Source organism: Pelodiscus sinensis, chromosome 32 (assembly GCF_049634645.1).
Source record: "Pelodiscus sinensis isolate JC-2024 chromosome 32, ASM4963464v1, whole genome shotgun sequence".
In the NCBI taxonomy this organism is placed as follows: domain Eukaryota; kingdom Metazoa; phylum Chordata; order Testudines; family Trionychidae; genus Pelodiscus; species Pelodiscus sinensis.
In genome coordinates, this window is record NC_134742.1 from 11488566 (window position 1) to 11500989 (window position 12424).

At 61.7% G+C, this 12424-nt stretch overlaps 1 protein-coding gene across 3 annotated transcripts; it reads left to right on the plus strand.

The window, feature by feature from the left end:
* The first annotated feature begins 2732 nt into the window (after positions 1 to 2732).
* Positions 2733 to 11556, plus strand: C32H6orf136 (chromosome 32 C6orf136 homolog). Of its 3 annotated transcripts, none has more exons than XM_075913436.1 (6): positions 2733 to 2967; positions 6121 to 6633; positions 8255 to 8343; positions 8705 to 8905; positions 11076 to 11145; positions 11250 to 11556. In XM_075913436.1, exons 1-6 carry the CDS (start codon positions 2848 to 2850, stop codon positions 11406 to 11408), a joined length of 1152 nt encoding a protein of 383 aa, XP_075769551.1. In that variant the 5' UTR covers positions 2733 to 2847; the 3' UTR covers positions 11409 to 11556. The 3 variants fall into 3 exon arrangements, with proteins under 3 accessions (XP_075769551.1, XP_075769550.1, XP_075769552.1); XM_075913435.1 differs by lacking the exon at positions 2733 to 2967 and adding an exon at positions 4406 to 4528; XM_075913437.1 differs by lacking the exon at positions 2733 to 2967 and adding an exon at positions 5215 to 5363.
* Positions 11557 to 12424: the final 868 nt, after the last annotated feature.

Here is a 12424-nt window from a genome sequence, read left to right on the forward strand (position 1 = left end):
AGTTTCCGGCCAATAGGAGTTGAGAATTTTTGCTGGGCGCAGGGGCAGCATAGGAAGCCTTCTCCCTCCCTCCTTGTTCCCCCTCCCCCTCATGCCCGGCGTGGGGCAGTGAGCAGCCTGCAGCAGACAGTCTGCTTCAGGTCTCTACTGTTAAGTACCTCCCAGCCAGAGCCTGCCTCTGGCACCCCAGCCCCTCCCTTCCCCAACCCTCTGTTCCCTCCTGCACTCATACCACCTCCCAGATCTGGCACCCCAATCTCCTGCCCCAGATCACAGTCCCCTCCTATCCTAGGTCACATCCCAAACCCCTGCCCTCCAGTCCCCTGCCCTAGATCACAACTGACTCCTTCACCCAAACACCATCCCAGACCCCATTCTCCCTCCTGCACCCCAATCCCTTACCCCAACCTTCCTTCTGCACCCAACTTCCACCCCAGAGCCCGGAATTCCTCCATTAATATCCTGAAAGAGTGTGGCCCTCGACCACTTTCCAAAACCTTGGCATGTCCCTTCCCCCTGGTCAAAAATTGTCGCCCACCCTGAGCCAGATACACAAGCCACATGACAGCATGGTAGCCCCCTATCCCAAAGAGCTCACAACCCAAATCTACAGTGCAACAGCCAGCCCCAAGGAGCTGGGACGGGGCGTGCAAGATGATAGTGAAATGATGAGGATCCGTCTGATCTAGGCAGCTGTCACGACATAGAAGGGGCCTGGCTGTCTGCATGTCTCTGCAGGGATTTGAAAGGAAGCACAGCAAGGGTAGGAGCCAGGGCTGGGGGTTCTGGACCCTGTCCAGGGTGGTGTGCCAGGTATCTGGGCTGCAGACAAAAAGAAACTTCCTTAGGGCCACACCATGCAATTATTTTAATTCACCTTCTTTATGGACCTTTGGGGTCATGTGTTTGTACAGCTCCTGACACAGGCAGAGCATGGGTTATGAATGGTGCACCAGGATGCAGCCACAATATGAATACATCAATGATTATAATGATGAGTGGGATAGGGATGTAACTGAGCAGTCGACTAGCTGACTACCCAATAATCAAAAGCTTATCGGGTAATTGACTGGAGTATCAACTACTCGCTCCCTCTATAAGAGGCAGCAAAGGGGGAGGGAGGGACAGAGGCCGATGCTGTGGTGCCACTTGTCCCACACCCCCACTACCTCTCAGTGGGGTATAGCGGAGGCTGCTGCGAAGTACTCTCTGCCCATGGCCTTTCCACACCAAACAGCCCCTTTTTGCAGCGGCCCAGGCCTTCTGCCACAGCAGCCTCTGTTTGTGGTGGACAGGGCTGGCCACGGGCTGAATTTAGGGTTGCCAGATGGTTTCAGAAAAAATGCACAACAACAACAACAAAGAACACGCCAGGAAAAAGTTTGTTGAGCAAAAAAACCTTAAAAAACCCTACTGCAGCCCCTTTAAAAACCGCACGGGGAGGCTTTTTGGCCCCAACAGGCTGGTGGTGGCCACCCGCCATCTTGCCTCCTTGCGCCAGGCTGGACAGCTCCTTGGTGAGCACTAGGTTGCCAGGTTGCCTCTGTATTGAGCCAGACAGCCCGGGATTTTCGCCTCCTGGCCAGGAAAAAATCAAAGTACCTGACATTTTAGGTGTCCAGTATTTTCTGATTTTTTTTACCAGATAGGAGGCGAAAATAACAGACTGTCCAGTTCAATACCGGACATCTGGCAACCCTAGCTGAGCTTCTGAATTTTAAATGTAGTAAGACCCGGCGGCTCTTACTGCTTTTGAAACACAGAGCTAGTAGCATGGGTGCATCCCGGAGCTGGCTCCGGGATCTACCCCCACTGCTGTTCTAAACAGCGGTCCTTACCGACGAGTAGTGGAGTCGATACGAATTGTATCGACTACATGGATAACCGCAATTTAACATCCTTCGAGTGGGGAGGGGTGACTCTCGGACCCAAAGGGGCATTCAGAGTGGTGGGCCACACACGGGTGGGATTCAGCTCCCACGCCCAGGGCGAGGAGAGAATGAGAGCTGCAACAGCAGCCAACTGAGGCTGCTTCTCCCCCCCAAGGAAGCCCCACTTCCCCTTATGGGCTAAGTCAGTCCCTCCCTCCAATGCGGCCCCACCCCTGAGTGGGGTAAACCCTGTCTCAAATTAGCTCCTCCCCTAGTCTAGATTAAGCCCCGCCCTCCAATGTAGCCCCTCCCCTCCCTAGATAAGACCCGCCCCTTGTGTGTTTTAGCCCCTCCCTCTAATGGGGCCTCACTCCTGAGTGGCTTAAACCCTGCCCCAAATAAGCCCCTCCCCTTTTAGTAGTTAAGCCCCTCCCCTTTTAGCAGTTAAGCCCCTCCCTCCAATGTGGACTCCTCCCCCTTTGGCAGTTAAGCCCCTCCCATCACGTCCCCGCCTTTATTATGACTTAAGTTCCTCCCCTGTGTGGAACCACGCCCCCTCCTAGCGGAGGCTCTGCGACACAGTCCCGGATGCGCATGCGTGGAAATCCGCCTGTCCCTCCCCGACTCCGCCTGGGAGGTGCTAGCGCGCAGGCGCAACGGCTTTCCTGTTTGAAATCAGCCGGCTTCTCCACACCTCCTTCCCACCCCACCCCACCCCGAGTGCGCATGCGCTGTGTGGTCGCCGGACGGTCACCTTCCCGGCGCGAGGAAGAAGGGCTCGCCTACCCCCGCCGCATGCGCAGTGCCGAGAGGCCGCCGGGTGGGCGGGGCCGCGCGTGCGCCGGCCGCCTTGCCGGGCGCCGGGCTTTTTCAGGGCGCCTGCGCGCCGCGCCCGTTGGCGGCGGCGGCGCGTGCGCAGTGGCCGCGCCGGCTGAGCGGAGCGAGCGAGCGGCTGGGGCCACCCCGCGTGTCCGTCATGTACCAGCGGAGCCGGGCCGTGGCCGGGCGCCTGGGCCCCGCCGCCCGCTGCTGGGCGCCCCGCCGCCCCTGGGGGCAGGGCGAGTCCCCGCGCTGCTGCTATCGGGCCCGGCAGCAGGTGAGGGGCGGGGCCAAGCACGGGGGCGGGGCCAAGGACAGAGGGGCGGGGCCAGGTGGGGTAGAATGTACAGAGGGGGCGTGGCTGGGTTCTGGAGGGGGCGGGGTCAGGGGGGCGCTGGGGCTCTGGAGGGGGCGGGGTCAGGGGGCGTGGCTGGGTTCTGGAGGGGGCGGGGTCAGGGGGGCGCTGGGGCTCTGGAGGGGGCGGGGTCAGGGGGCGTGGCTGGGTTCTGGAGGGGGCGGGGTCAGGGGGGCGCTGGGGCTCTGGAGGGGGGCTCTGGAGGGGCCGGCAGGGAAAGGGGGGGCGCTGGGGCTCTGGAGGGGGCGGGGTCAGGGGGGCGCTGGGGCTCTGGAGGGGGGCTCTGGAGGGGCCGGCAGGGAAAGGGGGGGCTCTGGGGCTCTGGAGGGGGGGCTCTGGAGGGGCCGGCAGGGAAAGGGGGGGCTCTGGGGCTCTGGAGGGGGGGCTCTGGAGGGGCTGGCAGGGAAAGGGGGGGCTCTGGGGCTCTGGAGGGGCTGGCAGGGAAAGGGGGGCGCTGGGGCTCTGGAGGGGGGGCTCTGGAGGGGCTGGCAGGGAAAGGGGGGCGCTGGGGCTCTGGAGGGGGGGCTCTGGAGGGGCGGGCAGGGAAAGGGGGGGCTCTGGGGCTCTGGAGGGGGGGCTCTGGAGGGGCCGGCAGGGAAAGGGGGGCGCTGGGGCTCTGGAGGGGGGGCTCTGGAGGGGCTGGCAGGGAAAGGGGGGGTGCTGGGGCTCTGGAGGGGCCGGCAGGGAAAGGGGGGGTGCTGGGGCTCTGGAGGGGCTGGCAGGGGAAGGGGGGGCGCTGGGGCTCTGGAGGGGGTGGGGGGGTGCTGGGGCTCTGAAGCGGCCAGAGGGGGGAGGCGCTGGGGCTCTGGAGGGCAGTGTTCCCTGTAAGCTGTGCGCGTGGCTGGCCACCCAGGAGAGTTTCTAACACCCGACTAGCAGAGCACCCACGGTTGCCCAGAGCCGGCGACATGTGTTTGGGCTGGTGGTGCCCATCTGCCCGTGCCTCGGTGCACAGAACAAAATTTACTCTGCACCCCTGGAGGGAAACCATTAGCGCAGCGGTTCCCAACCTTTTCCAGATGGGGACCCATTTTAACAATTCAGGCAGACTCGGTGACCCCAGGCAATTCAAAAACGGGGGGAGGGCAGAGCCATCTGGGGAGACACTTGGTGACCCTTTTGAAATGTCATGACGACTCATATTTGGGTCCTGACCCATAGGTTGGGAAACCCTGCATTAGAGGGAGCATTGCTGGAGGGCGCAGGGGCTGGGTACATGGGACTGCAGGAACTGGGCGTGGGAGGCTTGCAGAGACTGGAGGGGGGGTTGTGTGGATTTGGGGCTGTGCAGAGGGTGGGGTCTGGTGGGGGGATTGGAGGAGGTAGGGGTTGGGGTAGATGCCAAGGGTGCCTGAGCTGCTACGTTCAGCATCTGGAGTGTGATCGGCTGAAGGATGCAGGATGCATGACTAGCACCTGGAGGTGCAGAGGGCTGGGGAGTGCAGAATCCCGGGTGCAGAAGCTGAAGTCTGGGGGCTGCAAGGTGCTTGGCTTGGGGAGGACTGCAGAGGATTGCGATGTGCAGAGGCTGGGAGGTTGCATGGGGGGGGGCCGGGTGCTGTGAATGGGCGGAGGACCTGGCTGAGGGGCAGGATACATAGGCTGAGGCCGCGCGATGGATGCAGGATGCCTGGTTGAGGACTGCGGACGTTGTGGGGTGCATGGTTGGGCAGTATGCATGATGCAGGGCTGGGGCCTGTGGCGGGGGGGGTAGGGGCTGGGTGTGTGGGGACATAAGAACGGAGTTGCGGTCACCAGAGTGAGGGGCAGCGACAGTGACTGCAGGATGCAGATTAAGGGGTACGATGGGGAGTGGATTGGCTGGGTCTGTGGCGAGCAGGGCTGTGCAAATCCATGCCCACATAGATTAGAACAAACTCCAGAGAGAGCTAACGGTGGAAATCTTCTCCCTCTTCCTCCCCTGGGTATGTGTCCATCCCACCCCAGGATTTTGGAGAGGGGTGTGCGGTGCATGTGAGCTTGGCTTGTAGGGGATCACCGGGGCGGAGTGTGAGCTGGGCTGGCTTAGGGGTGGGGAAATGGAGAAATAGGATATAGAGCCTTTCCTCTCTAGGGGGCACTGGCTCTGATCTGCTCCTAGCTCAGGGTAGGGATGTGAAAGGTTGATGCTTACCTGTTGTGGTTAACCAGTGGGGGCTGAAGCAGCTGTCTGCCTGCCACGGGGAGGGGGCTGCTGTAACCCTGCAGGACCTGCTGAACAGGTGCTCCAGCGTGGCCGGGGCAGGCCTGTCCACAGTAGATGTGAGCGTGTAATAGGGATGGAATCGTATAATCGATTAACCGCTAAGCAGAAGCGTGTAAGTTAATGCTATAGACTACACGCATTTCCCTCTCTCCCCGCCAGTATGTTTTTTAGCAGCCTGGCTCAGTTCTGGCTTGCGCCAGGTCCAGAAGCTCAGACCCGCCCCCAGCCAGGGACTGCTGCCTCTCTCAAAGCAGCAGTGCAGGGCGACAGGTAGCCGATCCACAAGGGGAAATGGTTTTTAAACTGGCTCCCCTTGCGGACCAGCTCCCACCTGGCACCCCGCGCCGTTGCCTTTGCTACGGTGGCTGCTGGCCCTGCCGCCGGGGTCTGTAGACTCGTCGACTAACGGATAAAATGTCAGTGAACTGCTATTTAACATCCCTAGGCTGTAATTGAATAATTGTGTAACTGCATCACATTTTAGCGGTTCCCCGACTATTCAGTAGTCCTCGGGGGTGGGGCTGGCAGCCAGGGTGCTCCTGGTTCCATCCCCAGGGAGCCCCCTGCAGCCTCTCACTGCTGCCTCTGTATCAGAGGCAGCAGCACAGGTGACAGGGTTAACCGATGAACTCAGGCTTATTGGTTAATCATTGAGTACACGTGGACATCCCTCATTCGCAGCGGGCCCCGGGTGTGTCTGGCTGGATGGGAGCACCCCCCCCTTAATTGGTTAACCAGTTAAACATCGTGTTCTGTTGGCTAACCAATTACAATGGATTTTACATCCCTAGCTCAGGGGTGCTGGGATCCCTTGTAAGTGCCCAGCAGACTGAGTGGCTTCAGTCCCGCTAATCCCTTCTCCCTTCCAGGACCTGTCGTCCTGCTGGGACAAGGTCCCCCGGGTGCCAGGCCCAGCTACGGCCCTCAAGTTCCACTCATCGCTGGCGGAGCGGCCGGTGGAAGCTGCCAGGATCCCGCTGTTGCCACCGCTAGGAGCCGACCTGGCCGGTGGCACCGTCCTCCCAAGTGTATCGGAGCAGAAGCTGAGCCTGCATGCGCTGCTGCAGGGCCTAGAGCCGGGGCGCCGCTGCCGGCCTGCTGCCCTCTCCCCCCTGCAGGGCATGGAGGCCTCCGTCACCACGGTGGATGGGCAGCAGGAGGACGACATCACCGTGCGGGATGGTGCCGGCCTGGACAGCGCCTCCCTGGACTCTCTGTACAGCCTGCTCCACGGCAGGCCCTGCTGGATGCCTTGCCAGGCCCTCGCCCCCTTCCAGGCCACCACCGGCACAGCTGCCAAGGCTGCTTCCGGCTTGCCGGAGAACCACGACCCCGGCATGGAGGAGCACCTGGCTGTCATGTACGAGAAGCTGCAGCACGAGGTACGTCACGGCCCGGGTGCCTGGCTCCCCGGCCTCCCCCTTCCGTGTGCTGCCTGGATTCTGCTCCCCTCCATTCCCTTTGTTCCCTGCCTGCGGGCCTGGGCTCATTCCCCTCACCCCTCTTGCCTGGCATCTCCCTCCCGCATTTCCCCACTGCTGCTGCCTGGATCTCTTCTCCCCCCGGGCTGCTTGGATCCTCGGGCTGCACCCCCTGCCCATCTCCTTCAAATGCCCTTGAGGGTCAGAGGGGAGCACACACCGGTCCCTGGCCTGTCTGCTCAAGCTGTGAAGCAGGGGGTCGGCTAGGGCCTGAGAGGGTGACTTGCTCCTATACACAGACCCGTGGGCCATTGGGGGATCTTACTTGTTAGTGCAGCCCGTGAACCAGCCAGGGTTTGGGCATGGTATCCGAACCTGTATCACGGTGACACCTAGAGGGCAAGACAGGCCCTGCCCTGGCCGAAATCAGGGCCCCGATGTGCCGGGCGCTGCACAGACACAGCGAGAGACAGACCCTGCCCCAGCTGAGATCAGGGCCCTGTTGTGCCGGGCGCTGCACAGACACAGCAAGAGACAGACCCTGCCCCAGCTGAGATCAGGGCCCCGTTGTGCCGGGCGCTGCACAGACACAGCGAGAGGCAGTCCCTGCCCCAGCTGAGATCAGGGCCCCGTTGTGCCGGGCGCTGCACAGACACAGCGAGAGACAGACCCTGCCCCAGCTGAGATCAGGGCCCCGTTGTGCCAGGCGCTGCACAGACACAGCGAGAGACAGGCCCTGCCCCAGCTGAGATCAGGGCCCCGTTGTGCCGGGCGCTGCACAGACACAGCGAGAGACAGACCCTGCCCCAGCTGAGATCAGGGCCCCGTTGTGCCAGGTGCTGCACAGACACAGCGAGAGACAGACCCTGCCCTAGCTGAGATCAGGGCCCCGTTGTGCCGGGCGCTGCACAGACACAGCGAGAGACAGGCCCTGCCCCAGCTGAGATCAGGGCCCTGTTGTGCCGGGCGCTGCACAGACACAGCGAGAGACAGGCCCTGCCCCAGCTGAGATCAAGGCCCTGTTGAACCGGGCGCTGCACAGACACAGCGAGAGACAGGCCCTGTCCCAGCTGAGATCAGGGCCCTGTTGTGCCGGGCGCTGCACAGACACAGCGAGAGACAGACCCTGTCCCAGCTGAGATCAGGGCCCCGTTGTGCCGGGCGCTGCACAGACACAGCGAGAGACAGTCCCTGCCCCGGCTGAGATCAGGGCCCCATTGTGCTGGGCGCTGCACAGACACAGCGAGAGACAGTCCCTGCCCCGGCTGAGATCAGGGCCCCGTTGTGCTGGGCGCTGCACAGACACAGCGAGAGACAGTCCCTGCCCCAGCTGAGATCAGGGCCCCGTTGTGCCAGGCACTGTGCAGACACACCAGGAAGTATGGCCTATGTTCAAGAGCTCACAATATACATGGCAAAGGGAGGATTATTCCACTGCCCAGAGATTGTGACATGCCCACCAGCACAAGGGGTTGGCGGCTGAGCTAGGACTTGAACCCAGCCCTCCTGGCTCCGGCCCCGTGACTTCCCATGACCCCTCTTCCCTCACGGCGCCTTTGCTCTCCCCCTGGTTCTCCTGCAGCTGCCGAACTTCCTCCTGAAGGTGCCTGACTATGGGATCTACTCCCGGGATGTGGAGTTTGTGAATGAGATCTTGCACCTGAGAACTCGGTCAGTGCCAACGGGGGCGGGAGGGGAGGGGAGGGGGAGTGGACCAAGCCACTTCTGTCATGGAGGTGAGAGGCAGGTGGGATCAGCCCACTTTCCCTTGGGGGGAGGGGGAGGGGGAGGGGTTGATCCAACTCTTCCCAAAGGGGGTGTGGATGAGTCCATATCCTGCTGAGAAGGTAGGGGGAGCAGCCTGTTCCACTCTCATCCTGGGGGCAAGTGGGATGGGCCACTGTTCCCACCACGACTGGCAGGGTTGGATCAGTCCGTTCGTCCTCTGGCCCCAGGGTGGATACCAAGTTGGGATCCCCTCAATCCAGAGGTGTCTCCTGGCCTGATGTGCCTCCCCCTCTCCCACGCACAGGGGCCTCGCCATGTACCAGCTGTCGCTATCCCTGTACCGCCTTCTGGCCTGGAGCTACTTCGCCAGCGTGCAGCTAGAGGTACTGAAACTGACGCGGCACCCCGAGAACTGGAGCATCCAGGCCCGCTGGCGCATCACGGGGCTGCCCTTCCACGTCCTCCTGCTGCGCTTCTACAAGAGGGACAAGCGGGAGCTGTTCAGGTGAGAGCCCGGGCTGCCCCACCCGCCCCCAGCCTCCCTCGGGCATGAGCTGGGCTGTGGCTGGCTGGGGCGCAGAAGGGCTACCGTGGGGCTCTTGCGCAGGCACTCCCTGCCCAGTCTGCGTCCCGATGAGCTGGGCAGCCCCTCCGGGGGGCTGCCCCATCTCTTTCCTGGCTGGGCTTTGCAGGGCCATGACCTCCCGGGGCTGAGGACTGTTTAACCGCACACAAAGCAGTGGCCTCTGCTGACTCCAGAGATGAATTTCCTAGTCTCTACCACTGCTCCTCCCCAGCTGGGCTGCACAGGTGCTGATTTCTGCATTGCCAGGGAGGTGCTCCACCGTGAGGCCCCATCTCCTGAGGCCCTGCCCGCTCGCTGCTCCCTTACCTCCTCCCTGTGCTATTGGGCTGTAGCGAGGGGGTGCCAAGCATCTGTGGAGTCAGAGCCTATGAGCAGCTACTCCCTGGGGGTGGGGATGCTGCTGGCTCTGCCTCTGAGCTGCTCAAAGCCCAAGGATTTGCTGTTCCCCTGGAGTACGTCCCAGCACCCTCTCCCCCCATGGTCCTAACAGCAGAGGTTCCCACACCCGGGGGAACGTGAGAACTCATGGGGGCGGGAAAAGATCGTCCCGTGTGTATTCTACCCGCGGCAGCGAATTACTAGCACAGCCAGTTTCTCCTCACGTGGCCCCGTGTCTCGGGCTCCAGGTAGCGCAGTGCGCTCTCATTTCTGTTCCGCTTGCGGCGTAGGGATGTTCCCATGTCATGGAATAGTTGTGGAACCGCATCAAATGTAAGTGGTTACACGACTCTTTGATAGTCCCTGGGACCAGTGGCCACTGGGCTCCCAGCCCCACTCCCGGGGAGCCCCCTGCCAGCCTGGGCTGCTGCCTGCAGCGCAGGGTGGCAGGTGGGAGCTGGTCTGCGAGGAAGGCCAATTAAAAAAACCCAGCTCCCCACACAGACTGGCTCTGCCTGCCCCCTGCGCTGCTGCCTCTGATACAGAGGCAGCAATGTGGGGTGGCAGCAGCCTCTGTTTGCAGTGAACCCGAGCTCCCTGTGGACAGAGGCTGCTCCGTGGCAGCAGTCTCTGTTCATGGGGGTGTCTGAGCTCCCGCAGACAGAGCCAGCCTCTGTCCATGGGGACTTGAATCTTCCCCCTCCCCAACAGGAGGGGCTGCTGTGGAGCAGCCTGTATCCGTGGCAAGCCCTGGATAGAGGCTACTCCGCAGCAGTCTCTCCTCCCACTCCTCCCCCCCGCGCTGCTGCCTCTGATAGAGGCAGCAGCACGTTGGAGGTAGGCGGATCTGGTGCTTTTGGGGAGTTGGCTTAAAAGCTGGCTCCCCACAGGCACTGGCTCCTGTCTTCCCTCTTCCTGCCTCTGATGGGGGGACGCATGTAGTCACAGTATTAATTGATAAGCCCAGGATTACTGGTTAATCGTGTAATCGTCTACACCCATGGGGTCCAGCCAGTTCTGAAGCAGTCGCCACTATAGAGGCTATTGTTATAGCAAACTAGCCCCACTCAACCAGCCACATAGCCCCATGTGGCTAGCGGCCAGCGTGTTGGGCACAGTGGGTCTAACACGATGACCTCCCTATTGCAGAGCATTGTACAGAGTCACTGCCCTCTGTCTCCCCCCCCCACCCCCCTTGCTCAGAGACAGCGGGCACAAAGAAAAGTGAGCATGGCCCCTGATTGCAGGCCTGCCCTTTGCTCTTGTCATGGCCCATTTGTAGAATGGGAAAAACATTTTTAAAAAGCGAGAAAGGAATCGGAAGCGATTCGAGCGCCGCGCCGCCATGTGTAGCAGTATGAGGGATACGAACCCCCCCCCATTTAGTTGGTTAACCGGTTACAGGGAGGGTCACTCCAGCCTAGGTAGCTAGGGGCTGCTCTGGAGTCACTAGCAGCCTCTCTCTGCAGCGGGCCTGGGTGCCCTGCCTACAGGGTGCCTGGGTCTGCCGTGGACAGAGGCTGCTGCGGTTAACCTTAATGGGTGAGCCTCACGTGTTAAGGTGTGTGCCACGGAGGAGACACACAAGCAGAGTGTTCAAATAAGTTTGAGAACAGCTGCCTTGGAGAGACCCTGCCTGGGGGGCTAGCAATGCCCCCTTCAGTCAGCATGGCACCCCATCTAACTGTCCTATTTTATACGCCCCTCCCAGGACCTACGACGCCTATTCCACTTTCTTCTTGGACTCCAAAGGGCTGATCCGCTGTCACCGGATAGACAAGGTGAGTGCCGGCTCCGGCTGCTCTTGCGGGTCCTGGCGGCCGAACCACGAAAGCTGCAGCTGCAGCTGCAGCCTTTAACGCCTGCCCCTCTCCCCTCCCTACAGCTGATGCCGTCCCAGCCGCCAGTGGCCAAGGTGAAGAAGCTGCTGGTGGCGGCCCTGGTTGGCCTGGGCCTAGCGGAGACCAGACCCTCGCTCCAGCTGCTCTTAACTGTCCTGGCTGGCAAACAGCAGGGGCAGCCCATGGGCTACAGGGACAGCTGAGCCAGCCCTGGAGCGGAGGCTGGACATTGTGACTCTTGTGAGCTGAGGTGGCCTGGATGCACAAAGCCCTGCCTGCCGGCTCCGCTCCCCTCCCCTCTCCCTGCCCAGCGCTGTAAAGAACTGTACATAATAAAACTGGTGAGATGGCTGGGCTGGGGCCGGTGGCTCTGGGAGGGTAGGGAGCCTCTCAGCCAGGGGTGGGCTGCTCCAAGAATTGGGTAAGGGGTCAAAGGCTGCGCTCTTCCCTCATTAATGGAGGAGGTGCAGGGCCTTGGACAGCAGGGTGCAGAAGGGAGCTTGGAGGAAGGGATGGGGGTTACATAGCTGGGGGCCGGGGTGCTGCTGGAGGCAGGCTCTGGCCAGAAAGTGCTTCCCTGCCACGCACCACTCAGAGCAGGTGGCTGCAGGGGCCCTGTGCTGTTCTGAACGCTGGCGGCCACGGAGAGGCTTCCAACAGGCAGCTCCCGTTGGCTGGAGACTGGCTAATGGGAACTAGGAGCTTGTGCTAGAGGCATTACGAAGCCTCTCCCCCTTCTTCCCTGCCTTGCAGCATTCAGCTGCACGGGGCCCCACAGCTGGCTTTTCTGAGTTGGTGCGGAGGCAGAGGCTCCATGCGGGCTGGGTCAAGCAGGGGCAGACCCTCTCCTGCAGCTCTGCCTTGGACTCCTGCCTCTGGGGGTGGAGTTGCAGGGAGGCTGTGGGGTAAAAGCCTGGGGGGCTGGAATTCATCAAGAAGAGAGGCCTTAGGTTGGAGGCACCTGGGGCTCTTGTATCTTGGCCCTGTGGGTAACACTGTTGTCTCTTGTCCTTCCCCCCCACCCGAGCAGGGGCGTGTGAGGGGGGAGAAAGGGGCTGATGCTGAGAGCACAGACTTGCTCCCCTGCCCCAGAAGGTGCCAACACCTGCTCATGGTACCTCCTTTCTGTGCAAAGCAGCTCCCCCCCACCCAAGAAATTAAACAAGCAGGGCCATGGTGGTAGCAACAACTCTGCACCACTGCAGGGGCTTACAGCAGC

Coding starts and splice junctions, on each gene's coding strand:
- C32H6orf136 (XM_075913436.1), top strand. CDS start 2,848: ATGTACCAGCGGAGCCGGGCCGTGGCCGGGCGCCTGGGCCCCGCCGCC. Junction 8,344..8,704: donor ATCTTGCACCTGAGAACTCG/GTCAGTGCCAAC, acceptor TCCCACGCACAG/GGGCCTCGCCATGTACCAGC. Junction 11,146..11,249: donor GCTGTCACCGGATAGACAAG/GTGAGTGCCGGC, acceptor CCCTCCCTACAG/CTGATGCCGTCCCAGCCGCC.